Source organism: Scyliorhinus torazame, chromosome 7, assembly GCF_047496885.1.
Source record: "Scyliorhinus torazame isolate Kashiwa2021f chromosome 7, sScyTor2.1, whole genome shotgun sequence".
NCBI classification, from domain to species: domain Eukaryota; kingdom Metazoa; phylum Chordata; class Chondrichthyes; order Carcharhiniformes; family Scyliorhinidae; genus Scyliorhinus; species Scyliorhinus torazame.
Window position 1 is genome coordinate 75,024,062 of NC_092713.1, and position 25,845 is coordinate 75,049,906.

At 48.5% G+C, this 25,845-nt stretch overlaps 1 protein-coding gene across 1 annotated transcript in view; it reads left to right on the top strand.

The window, feature by feature from the left end:
* The window catches only part of agbl4 (AGBL carboxypeptidase 4), a 1,365,393-nt gene that overhangs the window by 319,919 nt on the left and 1,019,629 nt on the right, over positions 1–25,845 (top strand). The window contains exon 4 of the mRNA XM_072510915.1: positions 4,382–4,476. Within this exon, the coding sequence (XP_072367016.1) occupies positions 4,382–4,476 (95 nt within the window). The remainder of the gene's footprint in view (positions 1–4,381; positions 4,477–25,845) is intronic.

The window sequence follows — 25,845 nt, forward strand, 5'->3', positions numbered from 1 at the left end:
GGTAGAGATCAGGAATAAGAAGGGTGCAGTCATAATGTTGGCGGTTTACTACAGGCCTCCCAACAGCCAGCGGGAGATAGAGGAGCAGATAGGTAGACAGATTTTGGAAAGGAGTAAAAGCAACAGGGTTGTTGTGATGGGAGACTTTAACTTCCCCAATATTGACTGGGACTCACTTTACGCTAGGGGCTTGGATGGGGCAGAGTTTGTAAGGAGCATCCAGGAGGGCTTCTTAAAATAATGTGTAGATAGTCCAATTAGGGAAGGGCTGCACTGGACCTGGTATTGGGGAATGAGCCTGGCCAGGTGGTAGAAGTTTCAGTATGGGAGCATTTTGGGAACAGTGACCACAATTCAGTAAGTTTTAAAGTGCTGGTGGACAAGGATAAGAGTGGTCCTAGGGTGAATGTGCTAAATTGGGGGTTGGCGAATTACAACAATATTAGGTGGGAGCTGAAGAACCTAGATTGGGGGTGGATGTTTGAGGGTAAATCAACATCTGGGGCGAAATTCTCCGGAAACGGCGCGATGTCCGCCAACTGGCGCCCAAAACGGCACAAATCAGATGGGCACTGCACCGCCCCAAAGGTGCGGAATGCTCCGCATCTTTGGGGGCTGAGACCCAACATTGAGGGGCGAGGTCAGTGCCGGACGAATTTCCGCCCCGCCAGCTGGCGGAAAAGGCCTTTGGTGCCCCACCAGCTGGCGCGGAAATGACATCTCCGGGCGGCGCATGCGCGGGAGTGTCAGCGGCCGCTGACAGCTTCCCACGCATGCGCAGTGGAGGGAGTCTCTTCTGCCTCCGCCATGGTGGAGACCGTGGCGGAGGCGGAAGGGAAAGAGTGCCCCCACGGCACAGGCCCGCCCGCGGATCGGTGGGCCCCGATCGCGGGCCAGGCCACCGTGGGGGCACCCCCCGGGGCCAGATCGCCCCGCGCCCCCCAGGACCCCGGAGCCCGCCCGCGCCGCCTTGTCCCGCCGGTAAGGTAGGTGGTTTAATTTACGCCGGCGGGACAGGCATTTTAGCGGCGGGACTTCGGCCCATCCGGGCCGGAGAATCGAGCGGGGGTGCCCGCCAACCGGCGCGGCGCGATTCCCGCCCCCGCCGAATCTCTGGTGCCGGAGACTTCGGCAACCGGCGGGGGCGGCATTCACGCCAGCCCCCGCCGATTCTCCGACCCGGCGGGGGGTCGGAGAATCTCGCCCCAGATATGTGGGAGGCTTTCAAATGTAAGTTGAAAGGAATTCAGGACCGGCATGTTCCTGTGAGGAAGAAGGATAAATACGGCAAATTTCGGGAACGAGAGAAATTGTTGGCCTCGTCAAAAAGAAAAAGGAGGCATTTGTCAGGGCTAGAAGGCTGGGAGCAGCCGAAGCCTGTGTGGAATAAAAGGAAAGTAGGAAGGAACTTAAGCAAGGAGTCAGGAGGGCTATAAGGGGTCACGAAAAGTGAAAAGTGGCAAATAGGGTTAAGGAAAATCCCAAGGCTTTTTACACTTATATAAAAAGCAAGAGGGTAGCCAGGGAAAGGGTTGGCCCACTGAAGGACAGGGGAGGGAATCTATGTGTGGAGCCAGAGGTAATGGGCGAGGTACTAAATGAATACTTTGCATCAGTATTCACCAAAGAGAAGGAATTGGTGGATGTTTAGTCTGGAGAAGGGTGTGTAGATAGCCTGGGTCACATTGAGATCAAAAAAGACGAGGTGTTGGGCGTCTTGAAAAATATTAAGGTAGATAAGTCCCCAGGGCCTGATGGGATCTACCGCAGAATACTGAAGGAGGCAAGAGAGGAAATTGCTGAGGCCTTGACAGAAATCTTTGGATCTGCACTGTCTTCAGGTGATGTCCCGGAGGACTGGAGAATTGCCAATGTTGGTCCCTTTGTTTAAGAAGGGTAGCAAGGATACATCAGTGGTAGGGAAATTACTGGAGAGAATTCTTTGAGACTGGATCTACTCCCATTTGGAAGCAAATGGACGTATTAGGGAGAGGCAGCACAGTTTTGTGAAGGGGAGGTCGTGTCTCACTAACTTGATAGAGTTTTTCGAGGAGGTCACAAAGATGATTGATGCAGGTAGGGCAGTGGATGTTGTCTATGAGGACTTCAGTAAGGTCTTTGACAAGGTCCCTCATGGCAGACTGGTACAAAAGGTGAAGTCACACGGGATCAAGGGTAAGCTGGCAAGATGGATACAGAACTGGCTAGGTCATAGAAGGCAGAGAGTTGCAATGGAAGGATGCTTTTCTGATTGGAGGGCTGTGACTAGTGTGTTCCACAGGGATCAGTGCTGGGACCTTTGCTGTTCGTAGTACAAAGAAATGATTTGGAGGAAAATATAGCTGGTCTGATTAATAAGTTTGCAGACAGCACAAAGGTTGGTGGAATTGCGGATAGTGATGACGACTGTCAGAGGATACAGCAGGATTTAGATCGTTTGGAGACTTGGGCGGTGAGATGGCAGATGGAATTTAATCCGGAGAAATGTGAGGTAATGCATTTTGGAATGTCTAATGCAGGTAGGGAATATACAGTGAATGGTAGAACCCTCAAGAGTATTGACAGTCCAAGAGATCTAGGTGTACAGGTCCACAGGTCACTGAAAGGGGCAACACAGGTGGAGAAGGTAGTCAAGAAGGCACATGGCATGCTTGCCTTCATTGGCCGGGGCATTGAGTATAAAAATTGGCAAGTCATGTTGCAGCTGTGTAGAACCTTAGTTAGGCCACACTTGGAGTATAGTGTTCAATTCTGGTCGCCACACTATCAGAAGGATGTGGAGGCTTTAGAGAGGGTGCAGAAGAGATTTACCAGGATGCTGCCTGGTATGGAGGGCATTAGTTATGAGGAGAGGTTGAATAAACTTGGTTTGTTCTCACTGGAATGACGGAGGTTGAGGGGCGACCTGATAGAGGTCTACAAAATTATGAGGGGCATAGACAGAGTGGATAGTCAGAGACTTTTTCCCAGGGTAGAAGGGTCAATTACTAGGGGGCACAGGTTTAAGGTGCGAGGGGCAAGATTTAGAGGAGATGTATGAGGCACGTTTTTTACACAGAGGATAGTGGGTGCCTGGAACCCGCTGCCAGAGGAGGTGGTGGAAGCAGGAACGATAGTGACGTTTAAGGGGCATCTTCACAAATACATGAATAGGATGGGAATAGAGGGTACGGACCCCGGAAGTGTAGAAGATTTTAGTTTAGATGGGCAGCATGGTCGGCACAGACTTAGAGGGCTGAAGGGCCTGATCCTGTGCTGTACTTTTCTTTGTTCTTTGTTCCCATGTAGCACTGGCTGTCCTATGCCTAACCTTCCTGGACCTTCGGGGGAACAGGATTTCCCTCCTGGCCTCCACGGCATCTAGCAGCCTCTCCAGATTAGGGTCCCTGAATCTTGGGGCTGGTCGCCATTATTGCGAGCTGCTGGGGTTGGCTGAGCAAGTGCTGCTTAAGTGCTGCTCGACCTTGTTAGTGGGGGCTGGCGAGTGCGGTGCCAGCGAATTGGCTGGCTTCATTTGCGGCGGCAAGCCCTTGAGGCCTTGTTAAGTGAACCAATTAAAATGAATAGCGTTGCCGGCCTCGCTGGGCCGAGTGCGGGGAAGCTTGCGGCAATTCCCTCTCTACAACACTTAGAAATCTTTCCAGAGAATCGCGCCCCATGTTTCCTCTTGTGGGCGAACCGAGAGCTGGGGACCACTGTTTAAGATAGGGATTGTTCTTTTAAGACAGTGATGAGGAGAAATCTTTTCTCTAAGTAGGTCATGTGTATTTGGAACTCTCTTCCTCAAAAGGTTGTGGAAGGAGAGTCTTTGAATATTTTTAAGGCAAAGGTAGATAGGTTCTTGATGAGCAAGGGGGTGAAAGGTTATCGGGGATATGTGGAAAGTGGAGTTGAAGTTACAATCAGATCAACCATGATCTTATTGAGTGATGGAGCAGGCTTGAAGTGCTCAGTGGCCTACTGCTGCTCCTAATTCATCTGTTCGGATGTGACTATATGGTCTTGCAACATTAAAGAAAAACAAATGTCAAATGGAACTCCAGTTGTTTGAAATTTCGAGAGAACATTCAAGAATCCATTATTTATCACAAACCATCTGCGGAATTCTCCTTCGGCAGGATCCTCCGGTCTGCCGGCAGCGCACCCATTTCTGCGCATTTCCCTATGGCGTGGGGTGGCCCACAATTGGAAATCCCACTCGAAGGCTGCTGGAATAGAGAATCCCGTTGCCTGTGGGGGCGTGACGTGCAGGGAAATGAGGCTGACGGACCAGAGAATCCCGCCCCATGTATTTACACAGGCCATAGTTAATTTTTTAAGGAAATACTTCACTTAAAAGTATTATGTTTTAATTAACTTATTTTAATGTATTTTCTTCCAGAGGGTCATTTTCAACATTGTGAACTTCAGCAAAACCAAGAGTCTCTACAGAGATGGGATGACACCAGTTGTGAAATCTTCCAGCAGACCAAAATGGTAAAACAACTTAGTTTGTTAGAAATTATTGTGGCAACAAATATCTTGGATTTCCCTTTTTTACTGGAATAATTAAGCATTGTCCTAGGTTTGGTACAGCAAAAATATTTTACAACTTATAAACATTAAAAATGAAGGGCTGTGACATTGCGATAAAAGGACAGGGGGTGGGTAGATATTGTTCCCATTTGTGTAGCGTGAAATGGGCACCTAATATTCAGCAGTGGGATGGCCTGCTCAGAATTTGTGCATGTATCAGGCAACTACGAAATTTGTATGATCCAGGCTGTAAGCATCCTGGATGGTCATTTGAAACAGATGATGGGCATGTTGGATATGAAAATGAAGGGCACTTTCTGATGTTGGTTTTGGATGCATGAAGCATGAAGAAGACTTTAGAATTCTGCCTCTGAAGTCGTCAACAAATTTTCCTGTGGAGTGAGGATGAGCAATGCTCCTCACTCCAATTATTGTGATTTCCTAAGCTCAAATACAACTCCCCACCAGGCTATAGCCACTGCTAGCAAAGCAACTGTCCATAAATTATTTTTTTCCCACTGAACAAGATGCCTATGCAGTCTCCCCAGGCATGTACACCCTCTCTGAATATGTAGATAATGTTTCAGGCATTTTGTTTCAGGCATGCACTGCCTTCATTAGTGACTAAGGTGGAAATCTATTCCTAGATCAGTTAACATAAATTGAGCTCTGTTGCAACATTTGAAAAAATAAATTATTTCATGATGCACCAGAATAATGTTCGGAACCCCGTTGATGTTAAATATGAGATATCCCAAAACCCACACGATAACTTGGATCACCGCTTTTAGTGGTGTATATTTACAAGTTGGTGTAGCCATCTGGGATGGCCACTTCCTGATTACAAAATGGACACTTTGCAAAGATTGCAGAGAAAATGGACAATACTGAGAAAACAAACAGGTTCAGAGCTGTCTGTATATTGGAGCCGCAGCTCCCAGACAAGACCAAAACTGTAGGCCCATTAGCATACTAATGGCCCATCTCCGGGAACAAAAGAGTAACATTTAAGTAACCGATACTAAGGCAGACACTCCGGCGCCAGAGGAGACCGAAACAAAGCAGGCAAACGGCCACCTAGGACATGCCCAGCCATCAGGGCACCCACCCCTTTATTGGATGAAATCAATAGGAATGATCGAGAGATGGCCCAATTGATTGGGGCAAAATTCAAGGCCCGCTCAAAAGAGCGCGAAGCCCCTTTGGGTATAAGAAGGAGCCCCCAAGAGAGAATCGTTCTCCTGGACCCGGCTCTCACCGAGGAAAGACCTGTCCACCAGCTACTCCAGAAACTATTAAGTCCAAGGTCAACGCACGCTACCAGACAGACGACCTCAGCTGTTCCCCTGTACCAGTTCCACCCCAGCAGCGTCAGAACCGAACAACGGCCATTGTTCCTCTGACTGAGTGGGCGCCCGAAGCTAAGTATAGGCTTTAGCAGTAGTGATAGTTTAGTCTGTAGAGTTTCGTGCATGAGTATATTTAACTGTGTGTGTAAATAAATAAGCATTGACTTTGAACTAACTAACTGGTGTATCGAGTCTTTGATCAGTATTCGGTTTCGAACCTTGTGGTAGTATCGAAAGGTACCTGGCGACTCTGGAGCAAACGTAATTAGAATTAAGGAAGGCGACCATATTGACTGCCATATTCAGAGCCAACCAAAGAGAGCAGCATTTACTGGCGACTCTGGTGGGACTCGACCTAGAAGTGGCCTAGTCATTCGAGAGAACCCAAATTTGAATTGGAATCCAATTGGAAACAGAAAAACCACAAGTGTGAGAACGATACTGATCAAACCTCCGAGATTCGGAAGTGTGTTAATGCATGTGTACTAGCAGGGACATAAGGTAAACCTGAGAGATTTTTTTGCGTAAAACTGTCGGGAGTTTTGTAGGCCGGAAAATAGCGTAAGCCGTACCCGTGTTTACATCACCACTTTATCACCCCCTGTTCCAAATTCAGTAGAGAATCCAGAGATAGAGAGAAAATGGCAATGAAGGCAATGGAACACCTTATGAACCCCCAAGAATTTGAGTAGAGTAGGACAGTGTCCTGTATGGGAAGAAGAGATTAGGAAATATCTCAAAGGGAAAGGATGGCCTCTTTGGAGTGAATTCTGCGCCAATGACGAAACAGGTCCCGAGGGTATAGGACATACTTGGTGGGAGAACCTGTCAGAGATTCATAAGAAGAGCTTGGGGAAAGCTCGCAAGCCGATGGCAATCTTGTCCTGCTTGGCACAATTGCGAGGTACAGAGGAGGTCGTTAGGATGCTCCGTAGAGAGATTGAGGAGAGAGACAGAACTAGTGAGGGAGAAGTGAGTGAATTTGAGAAGGAGAATAAGGAGTTAAGAGAACAGTTAGCAGCGAGGGACAGAGAGGTAGATGATGCCAAGTGGGCGCACCATTCTTGTCTCACCCATTTGAGTAGTTTTCAGACCCAGTACAATAAGGCCTACCAGGACATGCAACGTACGGTCTTGGGAAGACAAGAAACCGAGCAACAGGTAGAGCAATTGCAGAAACAGTTCAACGATTTAAAAGCAGCCCTACGAGCACTCTACACTTCCACGACGGAACAAAGGCAGAGCTCCGTAGATCAGGGAAAGTGCCGGAAGCAAATTGCAGAATTGCAATCTCTGCTTTCTGTCCAGAATGAGTTTCAAAGTACGTTTGGACCCCAGTTAGACCAAGAAAACAGACCCGATTGGCAGGAGTTAAATGAAACTGCCCACAGATACGTGCATGGGACATGGACGCAAGAAAAACCACAAAAAAGGAAAGCACCCCAACCCCCGACTGAACAGGCAGAACACACCCCCATGAACCCTGTGACCACACACCGCAGGGCCGCAGCAGAAGGAAACGCAGATTTCCTAAAACAACCCTGTTAACTGTGACCCAATGACGGGACGCTTGTGGAAAGATTACACCGTTCCTCCCCACATCAGACCCCCACCAGTTTTTCGCTAGAGTTAAACAGCAGGCTACCATGTATGGCCTGGACGAAAAGGAGCAAGTGAAGCTCACAGTTTTAAGCCTCGACCCTTCAGGCGTGGCAGCTCTTCCCGACCCACAGAATGTAGGAGGAGACACATTCCAAGAAATGCACACAGCGATCCTGGATGCGATCGGCTATAAGAGAGGAGACCCCGTAGAAGGCCTAAACAAGTGTAGGCAAAAGAAAACAGAGCACCCCACAGCGTTTGCTGGACGCTTGTGGATACATTTCACAGCAGTATTTGGAGAGTTAGCCCGCGCCCATTTGTCCGCGGATAATATGGCCAAATGGACTCGAATCCTAGTCTCTCATGCGACAGAGGCAGGACAGAGAGCTTGCGCAAATTACAACCCCTCAGACGAGGCCCACAACGAGAAATGGGTTTTGAAAAGATTGTCCCGCTCTTGGGAACAATCCGTCCAACGCAATACCGCATTTGCAAAACCAGAGGAAGAGCAGGCAGACATGCATCCAGTGAGGATGCACCAGAATCCCGCATGGGTAAATGAAGGCAGGAACAGACCACCGCAGCCTAAATCCCAGGAATGCTACAAATGTGGACAATTAGGACACGAGGCACGAGAGTGCAACCTGCCCCAAAAGCAGCAGAGAAACCAACAGCCAGGCACCCTAAATAAGTATAGAACAAAGCCAATCCATAGTGTTAGCGCCCGTTCAGAGAACGCAGACATGAACGGTGTTCGGGTTCCCCAACTTGGGTCTGCGACACTCTTTGGGACAAGTCCGGTAGACCGGTAGTAGCAGGCAAAGTCCGGGGACACCCCGTAGAATTTCTTTGGGACACAGGAGGGTCCCGCACCACGCTCAATTCCTCCATGATGTTTCAACGAGACACGTGGCCCACAACAGACACCATCACACTCAGCGGCTTTACAGGTCATTTACAACAAGGACGCATCACAGCCCCTGTAGCGATACAAATAGGGAACATTACGACTAAACACCCCGTAGTTTTGGTCGATCTACCCCAGACAGCTGAACACATCCTAGGAATCGACTTTATGAGCTCCCACAACCTCTCATTTGATCCGGTAAATAAATATGTATGGAGAATGGCAAAGGCAGCACGAGCCCCCGCCACGGTCACAGTTGGAGAGTATGCAAACAGAATCAGCGCAGTAGGAGACTTCTGGTTTGACCCTCGAGCCATTAGTCAGGACAAACAGGTGAGGGTAGTCCTACAGCAACACAAAGTAGCATTTGCACAGCACAAGCACGACTGTGGCAAGATAGCTGACTTAGTGAACATTACAGGTCCTGACCCCAGACCCCAAAAGCAGTACGGTTTTTCCCAAGAAGCAGAGGGAGCGATCTCCAAAGTAATAGACAGTCTGCTTGATCAAGGCATACTCCGATCAGTAGCCTCCACGAATAAAGCACCAATTTGGCCCGTCAGGAAACCCGATGGATCATGGCGACTGACCATTGATTACCGAGAACTGAACACAGTAACCCCAGTAGCAGCCCCCACCGTAGCCACGAGTCTCGAGACCATGCTCAAACGGGACTCCAGTCAAAATTTATTTTGGTTTTGGACATTAGCAACGGCATTTGGTCCATTCCATTGGATAAAGCGTGCCAATACAAATTCGTCTTTACATTCCAGGGACAACAATACACGTGGACGTCCCTTCCACAAGGCTTCCACAACTCCCCCTCCATTTTCCACCGACAGCTGGCAAATGCATTAGCAAAATTTTCCCGACCCGATTGTCTGGTCCAGTATGTAGATGACTTACTACTGCAGACAGACACAAAGGGAGAGTACATTTCACTTCTCGCCAAACTCCTAGGACTCCTAAAACAGATTGGATGTAAAGTCAACCCCAAGAATTTTGCAGGAAAAAGTGATTTACTTGGGTACAGTAATCACTCATGGTAAATGCGAGATCGGGCAAAAGAGAATTGACTCGATCGTCAAATTGCCCCTTCCCCATAATGTCTCAGCTCTCCAGTCATTTCTAGGACTGGTTGGCTACTGCAGAAACCATATCGACGGTTTTGGCACAAAAGCAGTGCCCCTATCCGACCTTCTCAAGAAACAGGCACCTTGGGAATGGCTTCCACAGCACACGGATGCCGTGGATGCTTCAAAGAGAGCCGTCAGCACAGCCCCCGCATTACAGGACCCAGACCCACTTTCCCCGTATGCAATCGAAGTAGCAAGCACCGACCGAACCCTTTCGGTCGTGCTCCTCCAGGAACGCCACGACCGATTAGGCCCAGTGGCATACGCCTCACGAGTGATCCTGTCGAGCAAGGATTTTCTGCCTGCAAAAGGCACCTGCTCGCAGTTTTTTGGGCAGTACAGTACTTCGCCTACATTACAGGACTCAACCCCTTCACCATTCTCACTGAACACACCCCAACACAGCTATTATTAGACGGTCAACTTAAAGATGGCACAGTCAGCCAAATCCGCGCAGCCGGTTGGACCCTTCTTTTACAGGGACGGGACATTACAGTTAAAAGAACCAAGACCCACACTTTCCTAGTCGACAATTTGCAATGTACAGGTGCCCCACATGAGTGTGAGATCATCACCACAAACCATAATTCAGGCCCATTTATACCTAAGTCAGCTCCCAGAAAAGCAGGTAATACACCCCAGAGACCCCAGCCCACAGACACGTGTGCACCCCTGAAAATTTATGTGGATGGCTCCTCCACAGTTTTGAATGGAAAGAGAATCATCGGTTGCGGCATTTATGTAGAGGATGCGCAGGGACGCGCCCTTGAAGAGATTTTATTAAAGTTGCCAGGACATCTAGGCTCGCAGGCAGCAGAACTGGCAGCCATAGCTTACATTGTTGATCACCCTGACTCGTTTCCGACCCCAGTAGACATATATTCGGGCAGTTTATATGACTGTAACAGTTTAACAGAATTCCTACCCCTGTGGGAAAATAGAGGATTTGTTTAACCAGACGGAAAGCCCCTATCCTCAGCCCCATTACTCTGGCATATCCTAGCTAAAGATAGGAAATATGGTATCATTAAGGTTCGCAGTCATCACCGTTCTTCCTCCCCGGTAACGTTAAAGCAGACGCCCTAGCGAAGGTAGGTTCCAGACATGGTTACTTTTGGAACCCCCCCCCCGAGAGCACCCCAGTACACACGATTCAGGTCTCACAGACCAACATTCAGGATCTAGTGAAAGCCCAAAAGGAAGATGAAAAGCTCAGGGAAGTTTTAAAAGGAACCTTCCCAGCCCCGTACGATAAGTTGAAGAATGCAATAACCACACATGACGGTGTGATTTTGAAAGACGCCATTTATGTAGTTCCCAGCCAGGACAGGAACCAGATTATTTGTCAGTTCCATGACAATCATGGACACCAAGGCATTGAACCCACCCTAACCCACCTCAGACCTCTCTGCTGGTGGCCTGATTTAAAAGCCGATGTAACCCATTATATTGAAAATTGCTTGATCTGTGCCCAGAACAATCCGGACAGATATGCAAGAATGGCTCAGCTTAGTCACACCCGCCCCGTTAATGGCCCCTGGACGAATTTGCAGATAGATTACATAGGACCCCTACCCCCCTGCAGAAATGGTTTTAAGTATGTGTTGGTGGTCATTGACACCTTCACAAAATGGGTGGAAGTTTTTCCATCCAGACCGAATACGTCCAAAACAACAACTAAAATCCTAACACAGCACATCTTCACAAGATGGGGCCTCCCACGCAGTATCGAGTCCGATCGAGGCTCCCATTTTACAGGACGAGTAATGAAGAACGTCCTCACAATTTTCGGAATTAGGCAGAAGTTTCACACAGCATACCACCCCCAGTCAAGCGGCATTGTAAAGAGGATGAACAGAACTCTAAAAGCCACTCTCAGGAAAATGGTGCAACAGAACAACAGCACCTGGGATTCAGTTCTCCCATTTGATTTAATGTTCCTACGCAACACGGTATCCGCGTCCACAGGATACACCCCCCACACCCTCATGACTGGACGCCCCATGAAAGGGACAGAGTATTTATTAGGACTGGATTTGGCCAGCCCCGCAGTCACCGCCCTCACACATGAAAATGCTGTACAGCAGCTTATTGAGAGTATAAAGGCAGCCCAGCTCGCAGCAGCTGTGAGACTTGGGACCAGGAGGAAACAAAGCAAAGCTTGTTTCGTTAAAATGGTACACGTCACCGAGTTTGCAGTCGGGCAGCAAGTGATGCTTTCCCTATACAACCCCAGTTCATTCCGTTCCCCCAAATTTTCCGGACCGTACTCCATTTCAGACAAAGTCAGCCCCTCGGTATACAAGATCACATATCCCAATGGCAAGTCTGCGTGGTTTCACATAAACCAGCTTAAGGCTTATGGCTCGCAGAACAACCATGCACACCACATCTTGCTCGCAGCAGCAGACGAGCACGCCCCGCCCACAGATGACGCATTCCTACCCTCCCCCAGCCAGTCCAGCCCGTCCTCAGACACATCTTCAACTCCACCCCCAGTGGCACGACTCCGCCTCTCCCTTCCTTCAACCAGCAGCGACAGTGACAGTGATAGCGATAGCAATGACGACAGCCACAGCTCACCATGTTATGATTACACCCCTTAACCAGGTGCCACTCCCAGCGAATCTGAGCATGATTCCAGTGACCCCTTCGAAATCACGTACATCAAAGCCCCTGACCCAGACCCACCGCCCGACGACTACGGATTAAAGTAGCTCCAACCTCGACACACGATTCGGGCACTGAGACAATTCGTTCAGGCTCATCCGGAATGATGAGATGGACCCCAATTCGGCCCCAAGCAGCTTTAGCCAAACTACTCCAGTCAAGAGTATGGCAGCCGGGAGAAGATGATGACAGAGAGTCTGACTCCCACCAAACAAATCCCTTTGCGACCCTGTTCGCTACTGAGCAATGAGGTGTCCACATGATGGTAAAAAGGAACCGATGGAGAGATCCGGTGTCCTTTCTGATGGAACCTGCACCATGTTTGTCATATGTTTGTTCGTTTAGTGTACATGTTAAATGTTGTTTGTGAATTTAAAGGTTTTCATGGCCCCACGCCATGTCTTGATGCAGGCAGAACTACCCTTTTGACGCCCAATGGCTGTTAGAGGAACTAGTTTGTCGGCAGACAACCAACCATAACTACTCTCCTGATTTGACGGTAATCACGAGAGGCAGCCCACACGACGACCACATTCCTACCCATTCTTGCCGGTCGCTCAGGCAGTGGAGAGACGGCATTGGTCCCCGCCCTGCCTGAGGACCCCCGTCTGGTCAGCTACGCTCGGGTAGAGCACAAACGTCACTGATCACCGTCCTACCCAGGGATTACACCCATTCTTACCCGCCGCGGCCCATACGCACTCCATTTTGGCACTTTCAGTTCGAAATTGCTTCCGTGTGCTATTTACATCCTTAAACACTAGGATGGTAGATCGCGCAGGCTGCGAGACGGCTCGCACTGTGTCAGTATTTTTCTCGGATGTCTTGTCCAAATATTCGTTTTTTTTTTAAATGAGGGCGTCACAGATGGTGACCAATTATAATGGGTCATTGGCAACAAAGGACAGACAGCCAGACACACGAGATCTTAAGCAAGATAATAACAGATATTATGCTTGTGTCCACAGAACTCCGAAACCTCAGGAACCCCAGAGGAAGATAAAGAAGAAGACCGACAAAAGGAAAGATGAAGGCAACCTTCATGCTTTTCACCTGGATCTTAGCGGGATCCCTTCAGTTGCGCGCGGACGCTATCCCCTGACCCCTATCACACAGGCCGTAAATGATTCCCACCCCTGCCATGCACTGTACCCCGAGATAGTTACCCCCGAGACAGTTACCGACACCCCGACCTGGTGTGACAAGTTTATCACCTGGTATTCACTATCTTACATCATAGAAGCACTCTTAGTACTTGCGATACTCTGCAGTGTCGTGCAGACACATAGACTCAGAAAATGGTGGTGGAGAGCCTTTCACAACCGCACTCCGTGATACACATTTAGATCCCCTATCTTCGGGCTTCAACAAACCCCCCAGCCCCTTTAAGTGAATTAAAGTGCATCCGTTTTTTTGTGTGTGTTTTGTTCGTTTAATAAAGAAATGTAAAACTCTGTGCTTGACTGCCAAGCCAGAGAGATTTGTGTTGCTGCTATTTCTACAGTTTAAAATGTTGTAGATTATTTTTGATTGGTTAAGTGAGGATAGTTTATTGAGGATAGTTAGAGGTTCCAGTTTTTTATTTTGTAATGCATGCCTGAATGTCATAGCACCCCGTAGAGTTTTATAATGATGTATGTATGTATATAAAATAACTTAGATAAAGTTGCAATTCATAGGATAGCGCAGTGTAGAGCCCGCGAAGTGATTATGGGTGCCCAGCTTGGTCAGAGAATGAAGACGATGCGGTAATGTGATCCTTCACGCTTTGCGTTGAGGATCACAAGGAGGAGTGTAGCCATCTGGGATGGCCACTTCCTGATTACAAAATGGACAGTTTGCAAAGATTGCAGGGAAAATGGACAATACTGAGAAAGCAAGCAGGTTCAGAGCTTGTCTGTATATTGGAGCCGCAGCTCCCAGGCAAGACCAAAACTGTAGGCTCATTAGCATACAAATGGCCCATCTCCGGGAACAAAAGAGTAACATTTGAGTAACCGATACTAAGGCAGATACCCCGGCGCCAGAAGAGACCGAAACAAAGCAGGCCAACGGCCACCTAGGACACGCCCAGCCATCAGGGCACTCACCCCTTTATTGGATGAAATCAATAGGAATGATCGAGAGACGACCCAATTGATTGGGGCCAAGTTCAAGGCCCGCCCAAAAGAGCGCGAGCCTCTTTGGGTATAAGAAGGAGCCCCCAAAAGAGAATCGTTCTCTTGGACCCGGCTCTCACCGAGGAGAGACCTGTCCACCAGCTTCACCAGAAACAAGTAAGTCCAAGGTCAACGCATGCTACCAGACAGACAACCTCAGCTGTTCCCCTGTACCAGTTCCACCCCAGCAGCCTCAGTACCGAACAACGGCCATTGTTCCTCTGACTGAGTGGGCGCCCGAAACTAAGTATAGGCTTTAGCAGTAGTGATAGTTTAGTCTGTAGAGTTTCGTGCATGAGTATAATTAACTGTGTGTGTAAATAAATAAGCATTGACTTTGAACTAACTAACTGGTGTATCGAGTCTTTGATCAGTATTCGGTTTCAAACCTTGTGGTGGTATCGAAAGATACCTGGAGACTCTAGAGCAAACGTAATTAGAATTAAGGAAGGCGACCATATTGACTGCCATATTCAGAGCCAATCAAAGAGAGCAACATTGGTATACTGTGAGAAAAGATATGCAAACCATGGAGGAATAGTCCAATTGTTTAGTGATCAATTAATGAAGAATGTTTATCTATTTAAAAGAAAACTACAAGACAAGAAGGACTATAATAGAGTACAACAGTGCAGTTAACTGGACTGATGGCTATTCACACATGGTATCTCTTGAAGTTACTCTTTTGTTCCCAACCACCTACATGTCCTGACCTCTGAGAAGCCCCTGGTTCCCAAACAATATCTGATATTATACAACTCTATGAGCTAAATCCAACAGATTATTTGTTTGGGAAAACAACCTTTAGTTTCAGCGAAGACGTAATCTGCTCTATTTGGGTTTTTGGATTTTAAATAACCATCTTTTTAGCAATACGTTGTTCTCAGGGGAGACTGTTTTCTGCAGCTTGGTGTGGTGTCATGGTAGCTACTTCTAGTGTGAGCCTTTCTCCAGTTATTGTGCTGTGGCTGTATCATTCTTTCTCTTTGATGTTACCCACCTTGTGGACCTGGCTTTTAGCTTGTAAGTAACAATTCCATTTTCTCTTCACTTTGAGGTCACCCCTTCTGCACCCCATTGATTTCCCCTAGCCACATAGGTAAATACGTGTTTTTCTCACTAGTATAATAACTCACATGTCAGCTGCCCTGATAAATTCCCCTTTTTATCCCAATTTATCCCAATTTAATTTTTTTATCTTAAATTTCCCCATTTCTTAACAATAATGACATTCTAATGTAAGGTTCGAGTGACAATCTTGCATTGGAAAAGTTTTGATGCATAAAACTGAAATTAAGAATTGACATAAATATCTTTGCAACTGTAAAGTTTAGTTCAAATGCAACTTTTGGGCTGGTGCCACAAGATGTTTTAAACATTGAAATATGGCTAATTAAGATATTTGGACCATTTCTCTCAAAATTGACAAACATTGGCAAGGCATTCTGGGGAGGGAAGTTGAACAGCCAGGAGGAAACCCACACAGACACGGGGAGAACGTACAGACTCTGCACAGACAGTGACCTCAGTGGTCGTGGTACACATTGGTACTAATGACATAGATAAACTAAGGGATTAGGACCTGCAATTGAATACAGGAATAGTTGAATATAGGAGATAAATTAAAGTGCAGGACCTCAAATGTAGTAATCTTAGAATTACTCCCAGTTTCACGCGCCAGCGAGAGCAGGAATAAGAGGGTAGACCAAACGAACACGTGGCTGGAGAAATGGTGTAGCTGGGAGGAATACAAATTCTTGAGGCACTGGGACCGGTTCTGGGAAGGTGGGACCTGAACAACCAGACGGATTGCACGTAGGCAGAGCTGGGATCAATGTCCTTGAGGGGGGCTTTTGCTAGTTCTGTTGGGGAGCATTTAAACTAGTGTGGTGGGGGATGGAATCCCAGGAGTAGGATCAGATAGGTCAGATTCAGATCAGAAAATGGAGGTAGAACATTAGCTAGTGATGTAGAAGATGTAGTGATAATACTTGGAATTAAGGCGGCACGGTAGCACAATGGTTAGCACAGTTGCTTCACAGTGGCAGGGAGACGGGTTCGATTCCCTGAAGTCACTTTCTGTGCAGAGTCTGCACGTTCTCCCCGTGTCTGTGTGGGTTTCCTCCGGTTGTGTCGGTTTCCTCCCACAGTTCAATGATGTGCAGGTTTGGTGGATTGGTCATGCTAAATTGCGCCGTAGTGTCCAAATGTTAGGTGGGGTTAGGGTGGAAGTGTGGGCTTAGGTTGGGTGGTCTTTCAGGAGCCGGTGTAGATTCGATGGACTGAATGGCCTCCTTCTGTACTGTAAATTCTATGGTCTATGATACAGGAGGAGCAAAGTTTAAAAAGTGTCCAGCAAGGGTAAATGATGAGGTTAAACTGTTTATACTTCAATGCAAGTATAAGGATTTGTTAAGAGCACAAGTAGACACAAGGTAGCAGGATGTCATTGCTATAATGGAAACCTGGCTAAAGGTGGGACAAAACTGGTAGCTCAATATCCCTGGTTATGGTATCTTCAGATATGATAGAATGGTAGATAAAAAAGGGGGTGGAGTAGCACTGCTGGTTAAAGAATCAATTCCAGTTGTGAGAAGGGTTGACAGACTAAAGGGTCAACAAACAAGGCTTTGTGGGTTGAGTTTAGAGATAAAAACGGGGCATTCAGACTACTGGGAGTATACTACAGACTCCCAAATAGTGAAAGGGAGATAGAATAACAAATATGTGGACAAATTTCTGCCTGTAAGAACTAGAGGACAATAATAGTAGGAGACTTTAACTATCTCAATATCAACTCTGATTCAAACAATATAAGGGGCACCGAGGAAGACAAATTCATGCAGTGTGTCCAGGAAAGTGTTTTTCAACCAATTAGTGACAAACTCAATGAGAGGAGATGCAATTCTAGACGTAGTCTTTGGGAACAAAGAAGGGCAAGTGAGTGGAGTAAACAGTTGGTGACCATTTCGGGGATAGTGATCACAATTCAGTATTACCTTGGAAAAGAACAGAGATATAGCAGGAGTAAAAGTTTTGAACTGCGGGAAGACGTATTTTGCAGGAATGAGAAGGGACTGGCTGAGGTAGACTGGGCAGCACTGCTAAAGGATAAATCAATGGAAAACCAGTGAGAAGCACTGAAAAATAAGATCTTAACTGTACGAAGTAGTCATGTACCCTCCAAAATCAAGAGTGGTACTGTCAAATCCCGCTGGTTGTCTGAAAGAATACAGGGGCCGATAAAACAGAAAAATAAATTGTACAGTAGCACAAAGAACTAAACACTGCAGATAGTCAAGACGAGTATAGGAAGTGCAAGGATGAAGTAAAAAAGGAAATAAGGAAATTAAAGAGAGGGCATTAAAAAAGATTTGGAAGTAAAGTTAAAGAAACCTAATGATATTTTACCAATATATTAATGGTAAAAGGTTATTTAAGGAAAAAGTGGGACCCAGCAGAAATGAAGAAGGGAACTTGTGTGTAGATGCAGAGGCAATTGTCTCTGTGTTTACAAAGGAAAGGGATGATGCAGATATAGTAGTCCAGGAGGAACACTGAGATATTGAATGGGATAATCCTAAAGGGAGAGGAAGTACTCGAAGGGTTGGAATCCTTGAAATTTGAGAAGTTGCCGGGGCCAGATGGATTGTTTCAGAGGCTGCTAAAGGAGGTCAGGGAGGAGATAGCAGATGCAATGGAGGTTAACCAGAATAATCCTTGGGATGGTGGGATTGTCTCATGAGGAGAGATTGAAAAAACTGAGCCTGTATTTTTTTAGAGTTTTGAAGAATGAAATGTGATTTCATTGAAGCTTGCACACAGGGTGTGACAGTGTAGATGTGGATAGGATGTTTCTACGGCTGGTGAGTCTAGGACCAGAGGGCACTTTCTCAGAATTAGGGGCAGGCCATTTAACACTGAGATGAGGAGGAATTTTTTCACTCAGAAGGTGATGAATCTTCAGAATTCTCTGCCTTAGAGGGCTGTGGAAGCTGAATCATTGAAAATTAAAAAGGCAGAAATCGATAGATTTGTTTTTTCCCCTTTTACGACTAGATTCTTGTACTTTTGCTTTTCTGTGAAAACAAATACGACATACTCATTTAATCATGCTAAAATATCCTGATCCATTATATTCATATCTGTAATGGACACACATGCTTCTTTGTCATTCTCTTTCTCTTCATATTCTTAATGATTATTTCCTCCACTTATTCTCAAGGGAAGATACGAGCAATATAAACAAGGAGACTTGTGAGCAGATTTGTGAGGAATTGACAATTAACGTGGGTCAGTTATTGGACATTGTGAAAGTGGCAATAGTTTGGAAGCAAGCTAATCTTTTGTGAAGGATAACACATCAGATTCAAATGATAAGAGTTCCACAGTCTTATTTCAATCCCGGCACCACTTTAGGCTGAAGGAGATTGCCATGTGGTGAATCACTGGGCACAACCTTGGTGCAGAAATTAGGGCAGCAGGATAAGATATTAGAGGGCAAGATCCTACACTAAGTCTGGTGCGGAGGATTTATCTAAATGAGCTAATCTTTAAAAAATCGTGCTGTTAAAATGCTGCATCTGCAATGCATTCAATACTTGGCAGTACTGTGACTTAATCAGATAATCATCCCTTTCTGTAGGACCTAATTGGATATAATAGAAAGAAAGTATTCCCATAACTGGTGTGACATCTTAATCTGGCAATTCCTGTCAACAATCATGCTTACACTTGCAAGATTTCTGTTTGAGAAAGGTTGAACAATCATGAGTTCATAGAATCAACAGTGCAGAAGGAGGCCATTCGGCCCACCGAGTCTGCACTGGCCCTTGGAAAGAGCACCCTACTTAAACCCATGCATCCACCCTATCCCTGTAACCCAGTAACCCCACCCAACCTTTTTGAACATTGTTATAACCTGCCTACTTACCATTGGCTGGGGACTAATGACTATCCCACAATCCTGTGGGAGTATGAGCTTCCCCAATGATGGGGGCGGAGAAACCATTAGTAAACTCTGAGTATAAATAAAGCTGGCCAGTTCAGGAACCAGCAGGAAGGAGTATGTAGCAAGGGAAGTTACTGCTACTGTTATGTATATATGTTATTGTAAATAAATGTTATTTCTTTGTATCCTTAAAACTCGTGCTGGATTCTTCGTGGCCCTCACAAAACTGGCGACGAAGTTTAAAGTGAATAGCTGTCTACACTGCTGAAGCCACCTCCCTGGATTTTTATTGGATACAGGTTGGAAGTTGTTTTCTATTATACCAGCCTCTGTACGGACGTTTGGATGTTTTTGATGCTGCGCTGGAAAGCTGGAACCAGAACACACAACGGATGTGTTACTATTTCCGGGCAAACAATATCACCGAAAATGAGCGCCAGGTGGTCATATTGCTCACCGCCTGCGGCCCGCATACGTTTGGGGTGATTAGGAGCCTTACGTACCCAGCTGCGCCGGACACCAAAACATTTGATGAACTTGTGAATATAGTGGGGCAACATTTTAACCCAATACCGTCCACGATAGTCCAGCGTTACCGGTTAATACCGCTGAGAGGACCCCTGGAGAATCCCTTGCCGATTTTCTATCCAGGCTACGCAGGATTGCGGAGTACTGTGACTATGGTGAGACCTTGTCAGAAATGTTACGCGACCGTTTGGTTTGCGGTATTAACAATGCGGCCACCCGGAGAATGTTGTTAGCGGAGCCAACATTGACTTTTCAACAGGCCATTCAAATAGTATTGTCCTGAGAGAGCGCAGAACGAGGAGTACAGGAGCTACAGGGAATGGAAGTGCATGCCTTGGGGCGCAACCCCTTCCGTCCGAAAACGTCCCCCCGCACTCCTGCGGTACCTTGGGCGAGGCAACGTCCGGACCGACGCCAGTGGCCGACGGACATTCCTCCCCGAAGGGAGCCTTCTCCAGAGCCAATGGATGAGGAGCCATGTCCGTGTCAGACTTGTAGGCGCCGACCCCGTCGCGGACGGCGGTCCTGGGGGTGCCAGAGGCGCCGTCGTTCTGACCGAAACTGGGACCAGCCCAGGGGCCGTAACTGGGACCAGCCCAGGGGCCGTACCTTCCATGTGGATGAACCTGCGGCAACTATTCCTGAGGACGTGGAGACGGAGGACGACTGCCTGCAGCTGCATTGTGTGGCAGCTCCCCGTGTGGCCCCCATTAAGGTGACAGTACGGGTCAATGGCCACCGGCTTGAGATGGAGTTGGATACTGGCGCAGTGGTCTCCGTGATCGCCGAGAGGACATTCGACCGCATCAAGCAGGGTATACAGACCCTTACATTAACCGACTCACAGGCCAGGTTGGCCACCTACACGGGGGAACCACTGGACATTGCAGGAACTACAATGACCCCTGTTGTTTATGGACGTCAGGAGGGGTGTTTCCCACTTATCGTGGTGCGCGGCCATGGGCCCAGCCTGTTGGGTCGGGACTGGTTACGCCATTTGCGGTTGCAATGGCAGCACGTCCTCCAAACAGTTTCTGAAGGGTTGACTGAGGTGGTAGGACGATACCCAGATGTATTCCAGCCTGTTTTGGGGAAAATAAAAGGGGCCGTAGCCCGTATCCAAGTTGAACCAGGAGCCACGCCGCGCTATTTCCGGGCGCGCCCAGTGCCTTACGCCTTGCTCGAGAAGGTAGAAGGGGAGCTCACTCGTTTGGAGAGTTTGGGTATTATCAGGCCCGTCCGTTTTGCTGACTGGGCAGCACCAATTGTACCTGTAATGAAGCCAGATGCCACAGTTCGCTTGTGTGGCGACTATAAACTTACAGTGAATACGGTTTCCCGACTCGACCGATATCCAATGCCTCGCATAGAGGATCTCTACGCGAAACTTGCAGGTGCACTCTAGTTCACAAAATTAGATATGAGTCACGCCTACCTGCAGTTGGAGCTGGACCCTGCCTCCCGACCATATGTAACGATTAATACACACCGGGGCCTGTATGAATATACACGGTTGCCCTTTGGAGTATCCTCTGCCTGCGCAATTTTTCAGTGTGATATGGAGGGCATTTTGAGAGGTTTACCACGTGTGGCTGTCTACCTAGATGACGTTTTGATTACAGGGACGTCGGAGCAGGAACATTTGGAAAATCTGGAGGCTGTCCTTAGACGCCTTTCGGAGGCTGGAGTCCGTTTACATCGCACAAAGTGCGTATTTCAGGCAAAGGAAGTAGTCTACCTAGGTTATCGGGTGGACCGCGAACGGTTGCACCCCGTCACAGAGAAGGTGCGTGCAATTCAACATGCCCCCGCCCCAACTGACACTTCGCATCTTCGTTCTTTTCTCGGTCTCGTAAACTATTACGGGAAGTTCCTCCCCAATCTGGCAACTACGCTGGCCCCTTTGCACCCTCTGCTAAAGAAAAATCACACCTGGGTTTGGGGTCAGCCGCAAGAAACCGCTTTCCGGCGGGTAAAGCAACAATTGTCGTCGTCTGGGTTACTAACCCACTATGATCCTGGAAAGCCTTTGTTCGTCACATGTGATGCATCCCCGTATGGTATTGGGGCCGTCCTGTCCCACAAGATGGAGAACGGGGCCGAGCGACCGATAGCTTTCGCCTCCCGCACATTGACTGCAGCGGAGAAAAAGTACGCGCAGATCGAGAAGGAGGGCCTGGCAGTGGGTTTTGCGGTGAAACGCTTCCACCAGTACGTGTATGGCTGCCATTTCACTATCGTGACTGATCATAAGCCTCTGCTGGGACTTTTCAGAGAGGATAAGCCAATACCGCCCATTGCTTCTGCACGGATCCAGCGCTGGGCTTTGTTGCTTGCTACATACGAGTATTCTCTGGAGCACAAACCAGGTACGCAGATAGCAAATGCCGACACACTGAGCCGATTGCCTTTATCGACCGGCCCCATGTCGACCCCCACGACCGGTGAGATGGTTGCAACCCTAAATTTTATGGACACCTTGCCTGTCACGGCATCACAGATCCGTGAGTGGACCCAGATGGAGCCAGTCCTGTCAAAGGTTCGGCACATAGTCCTGTATGGTGGGCAGCATAGACAGCTCCCAGGCGACATGCGGGCAATTTCCTCCAAGCTGTCAGAATTCAGCGTGGAAGATGGCATCCTCTTGTGGGGGACACGTGTGATTGTCCCGGAAAAAGGCCAGGAGCTGATACTAACAGACTTGCACAATGGGCATCCAGGTGTGACCAAAATGAAAATGTTGGCCCGGAGTTATGTCTGGTGGCCGGGCCTCGACACCGACATTGAGAAGGTGGCCCAAAACTGCTCCATTTGCCAGGAGCATCAGAAGCTTCCGCCGGCCGCGCCCCTACATCACTGAGAATGGCCAGGGCGGCCTTGGGCACGCTTGCATGCAGATTTCGCAGGCCCTTTTCAAGGATCCATGTTCCTTCTATTAATTGACGCCCAGTCTAAATGGCTAGAGGTGCATAAGATGCAGGAGACAACGTCCTGTGCAACAATTGAAAAGATGCGTTTGTCGTTTAGTATGCATGGCCTTCCCGAGGTGCTGGTCACGGATAACGGCACTCCATTCACGAGTGAGGAGTTTGCGAGGTTCACGAAGATGAACGGCATACGCCATATCCACACTGCCCCTTACCACATGGCTTCAAATGGGTTGACAGAGTGCGCAGTGCAGACATTCAAAAGAGGCCTAAAGAAGCAGTCTTCCGGATCAATGGACACGAGACTGGCTCGCTTTTTGTTTACGTATAGGACCACCCCCCATGTGGTGACTGGGGTAGCTCCCGCAGAACTCCTAATGGGCCGGAGACTTCGCACCCACCTTAGTATGGTTTTCCCGGACATTGGCGCAAAAGTACACCGCACACAAGAACGGCAGGGACAGGGATTTTCTTGGCATCGGCCGATTCGGCAGTTTACGCCCGGTGACCCAGTGTTCATTCGGAAATTTGCTGGTGGTGCCCAGTGGGTTCCTGGTGTAATCTTTCGCCAAACGGGCCCTATATCGTACCAGGTGCAAGCCCAGGGTCGTCTCCAGCGCAAACATGTAGACCACGTTCGGTCCAGAAGACTATCCGCTCAAAAGATTCCCCGCCCCCGGAGCTCATTTCTACAGCCGCAGAGACCAGAGACAAGGGAAGGTAGTCCTCACAATCTTCCACTGGTGCCTCACTCGAAGCCTGCGCAGGTCGTTACAGAACCGAATGGAGATAGAGACGCTGACATGACGGAGGCAGCAGACTCTGACTCCGAGATGGAGACACAGGATGCATCAGAGGGGGAATCCTCGGGTCCACGGGCCGTGGATGTACAACCTTTGCGCCGTTCATCACGGAAGCGCCGGTCTCCGTCTCGTTACTTGCCGCCTGATCCAGCGCCGCGTGCAAATGGTGTCCGGCCTGCGGCCAAACGAGTCCGACGCCCTCCTTCGCCAGGGTCTTCGGTAGATTCCTTGGACTTTGGGGGGGGAGGGATGTTTTAACCTGTCTACTTACCATTGGCTGGGGACTAATGACTATCCCACAATCCTGTGGGAGTATGAGCTTCCCCAATGAGGGAGGTGGAGAAACCGTTAGTAAACTCCTAGTATAAATAAAGCTGGCCAGTTCAGGAACCAGCAGGAAGGCGTATGTAGCAAGGGAAGTTACTGCTACTGTTATGTATATATGTTATTGTAAATAAATGTTATTACTTTGTATCCTTAAAACTCGTGCTGGATTCTTCGTGGCCCTCACAAAAAACATTAAGGGCAATTTAGCACGGCCAATCTACCAAACCTGCACATCTTTCGACTGTGGAAGGAAACCGGAGCACCCGGAGGAAACCCACGCAGACACGGGGAGAACGTGCAGACTCCGCACAGACAGTGAGCCAAGCCGGGAATCGAACTTGGGACCCTGGAGCTGTGAAGCAATTGTGCTAATCACTGTGCTACCGTTCTTTAACTTGCTTGCTCTTCGCCCATTCAATACTGCACACAAAATCTGAGCACTTGTCCCTTGCTGGTGGTGTGTTTTCTTTCATAGAATCTGTTAAATCATAATAAACAGTGGGAGAACTATAATTTGTCAGTTACCACACACCACGGGCGCATTCTCCGACCCCCCGCCGGGTCGGAGAATGGCCGTTGGCCGCCGTGAATCCCGCCCCCGCCCCTGCCGAAGTCTCCGGTACCGGAGATTGGGCGGGGGCGGGAATCGGGCCGCGCCGGTTGGCGGGAACCCCCGCTCAATTCTCCGGCCCGGATGGGCCGAAGTCCCGCCCAGAAATTGCCTGTCCCGCCGGCGTAAATCAAAGGTGGTATTTACCGGCGGGACCAGGTGGCGTGGGCGGGCTCCGGGGTCCTGGGGGTGAGCGCGGGGCGATCTGACCCCGGGGGGTGCCCCCACGGTGGCCTGGCCCGTGATCGGGGCCCAGCGATCCGCGGGCGGGCCTGTGCCGTGGGGGCACTCTTTCCCTTCCGCCTCCGCCACGGCCTCCACCATGGCGGAGGTGGAAGTGACTCTCCCCACTGCGCATGCGCGGGAAACTGTCGGCGACCGCTGACGCTCCCGCCCATGCGCCGGGAAACTGTCAGCGGCCGCTGACGCTCCCGCGCATGCGCCGCATTTCCACGCCAGCTGGCGGGACAACAAACGCTATTTCCGCCAGCTGGCGGGGCGGAAATCCCTCCGGCGTCGGCCTAGCCCCTCAATGTTGGGGCTAGGCCGCCAAAGATGCGGAGCATTCCGCACCTTTGGGCCGGCGCGATGCCCGTCTGATTGGTGCCGTTTTTGGCGCCAGTCGGCGGACATCGCGCCGTTGGGGGAGAGTTTAGCCCCACATGTTCATTTCAAATAGGTTTTATTGGCTATCCAGGATTTCACATCTTAGGAACTGATCAGTTAAGGTTGTGATTTCCAGCCCCATTCTGGGCCTTGTGTATGTAATAAAATTGTTACTTCAGTACAGAACTGACAGGTAATGTCTTTCTGGTGAGTGCATGTAAAATGGGTTTGTGGTGTTTTATATATCGGAATATTGAATTCAAAAACAAAGGGGTAACGATGATTCTGCACAAGACATTGATTACTTCATGCAGTGTTGAGCATTCCATTATAGAAAGAAGAGCAGTGCTGTGGAAAAGATGCAATATAGATTTACAGAGGTGATACCAGGGAGAACAAAATACCATCATGTCGAGCGGACTGATTTTGTTACAGCAAAAGAGATTAAGCAGAAATCTAAACGTGTTCCAAGTTTCGAAATAGTTAACACTGGACCTTTCCCTGATCTTCAAGGCCTGGCTTCTCAGCATCAATAGTGTTAACATCAGACTCTACAGTTCATTGAACATAGAATTTACAGTGCAGACTTGGCCCATCGAGTCTACACAGGCCCTTGAAAGAGCACCTTACGTAAGCCCACACCTCCTATCCCTGTAACCCAGTCACCCCACCTAACCTTTTGGGCACTATGGGACAATTTAGCATGGCCAATCCACCTAACCTGCATAGATTTGGACTGTGGGTAGAAACTGGAG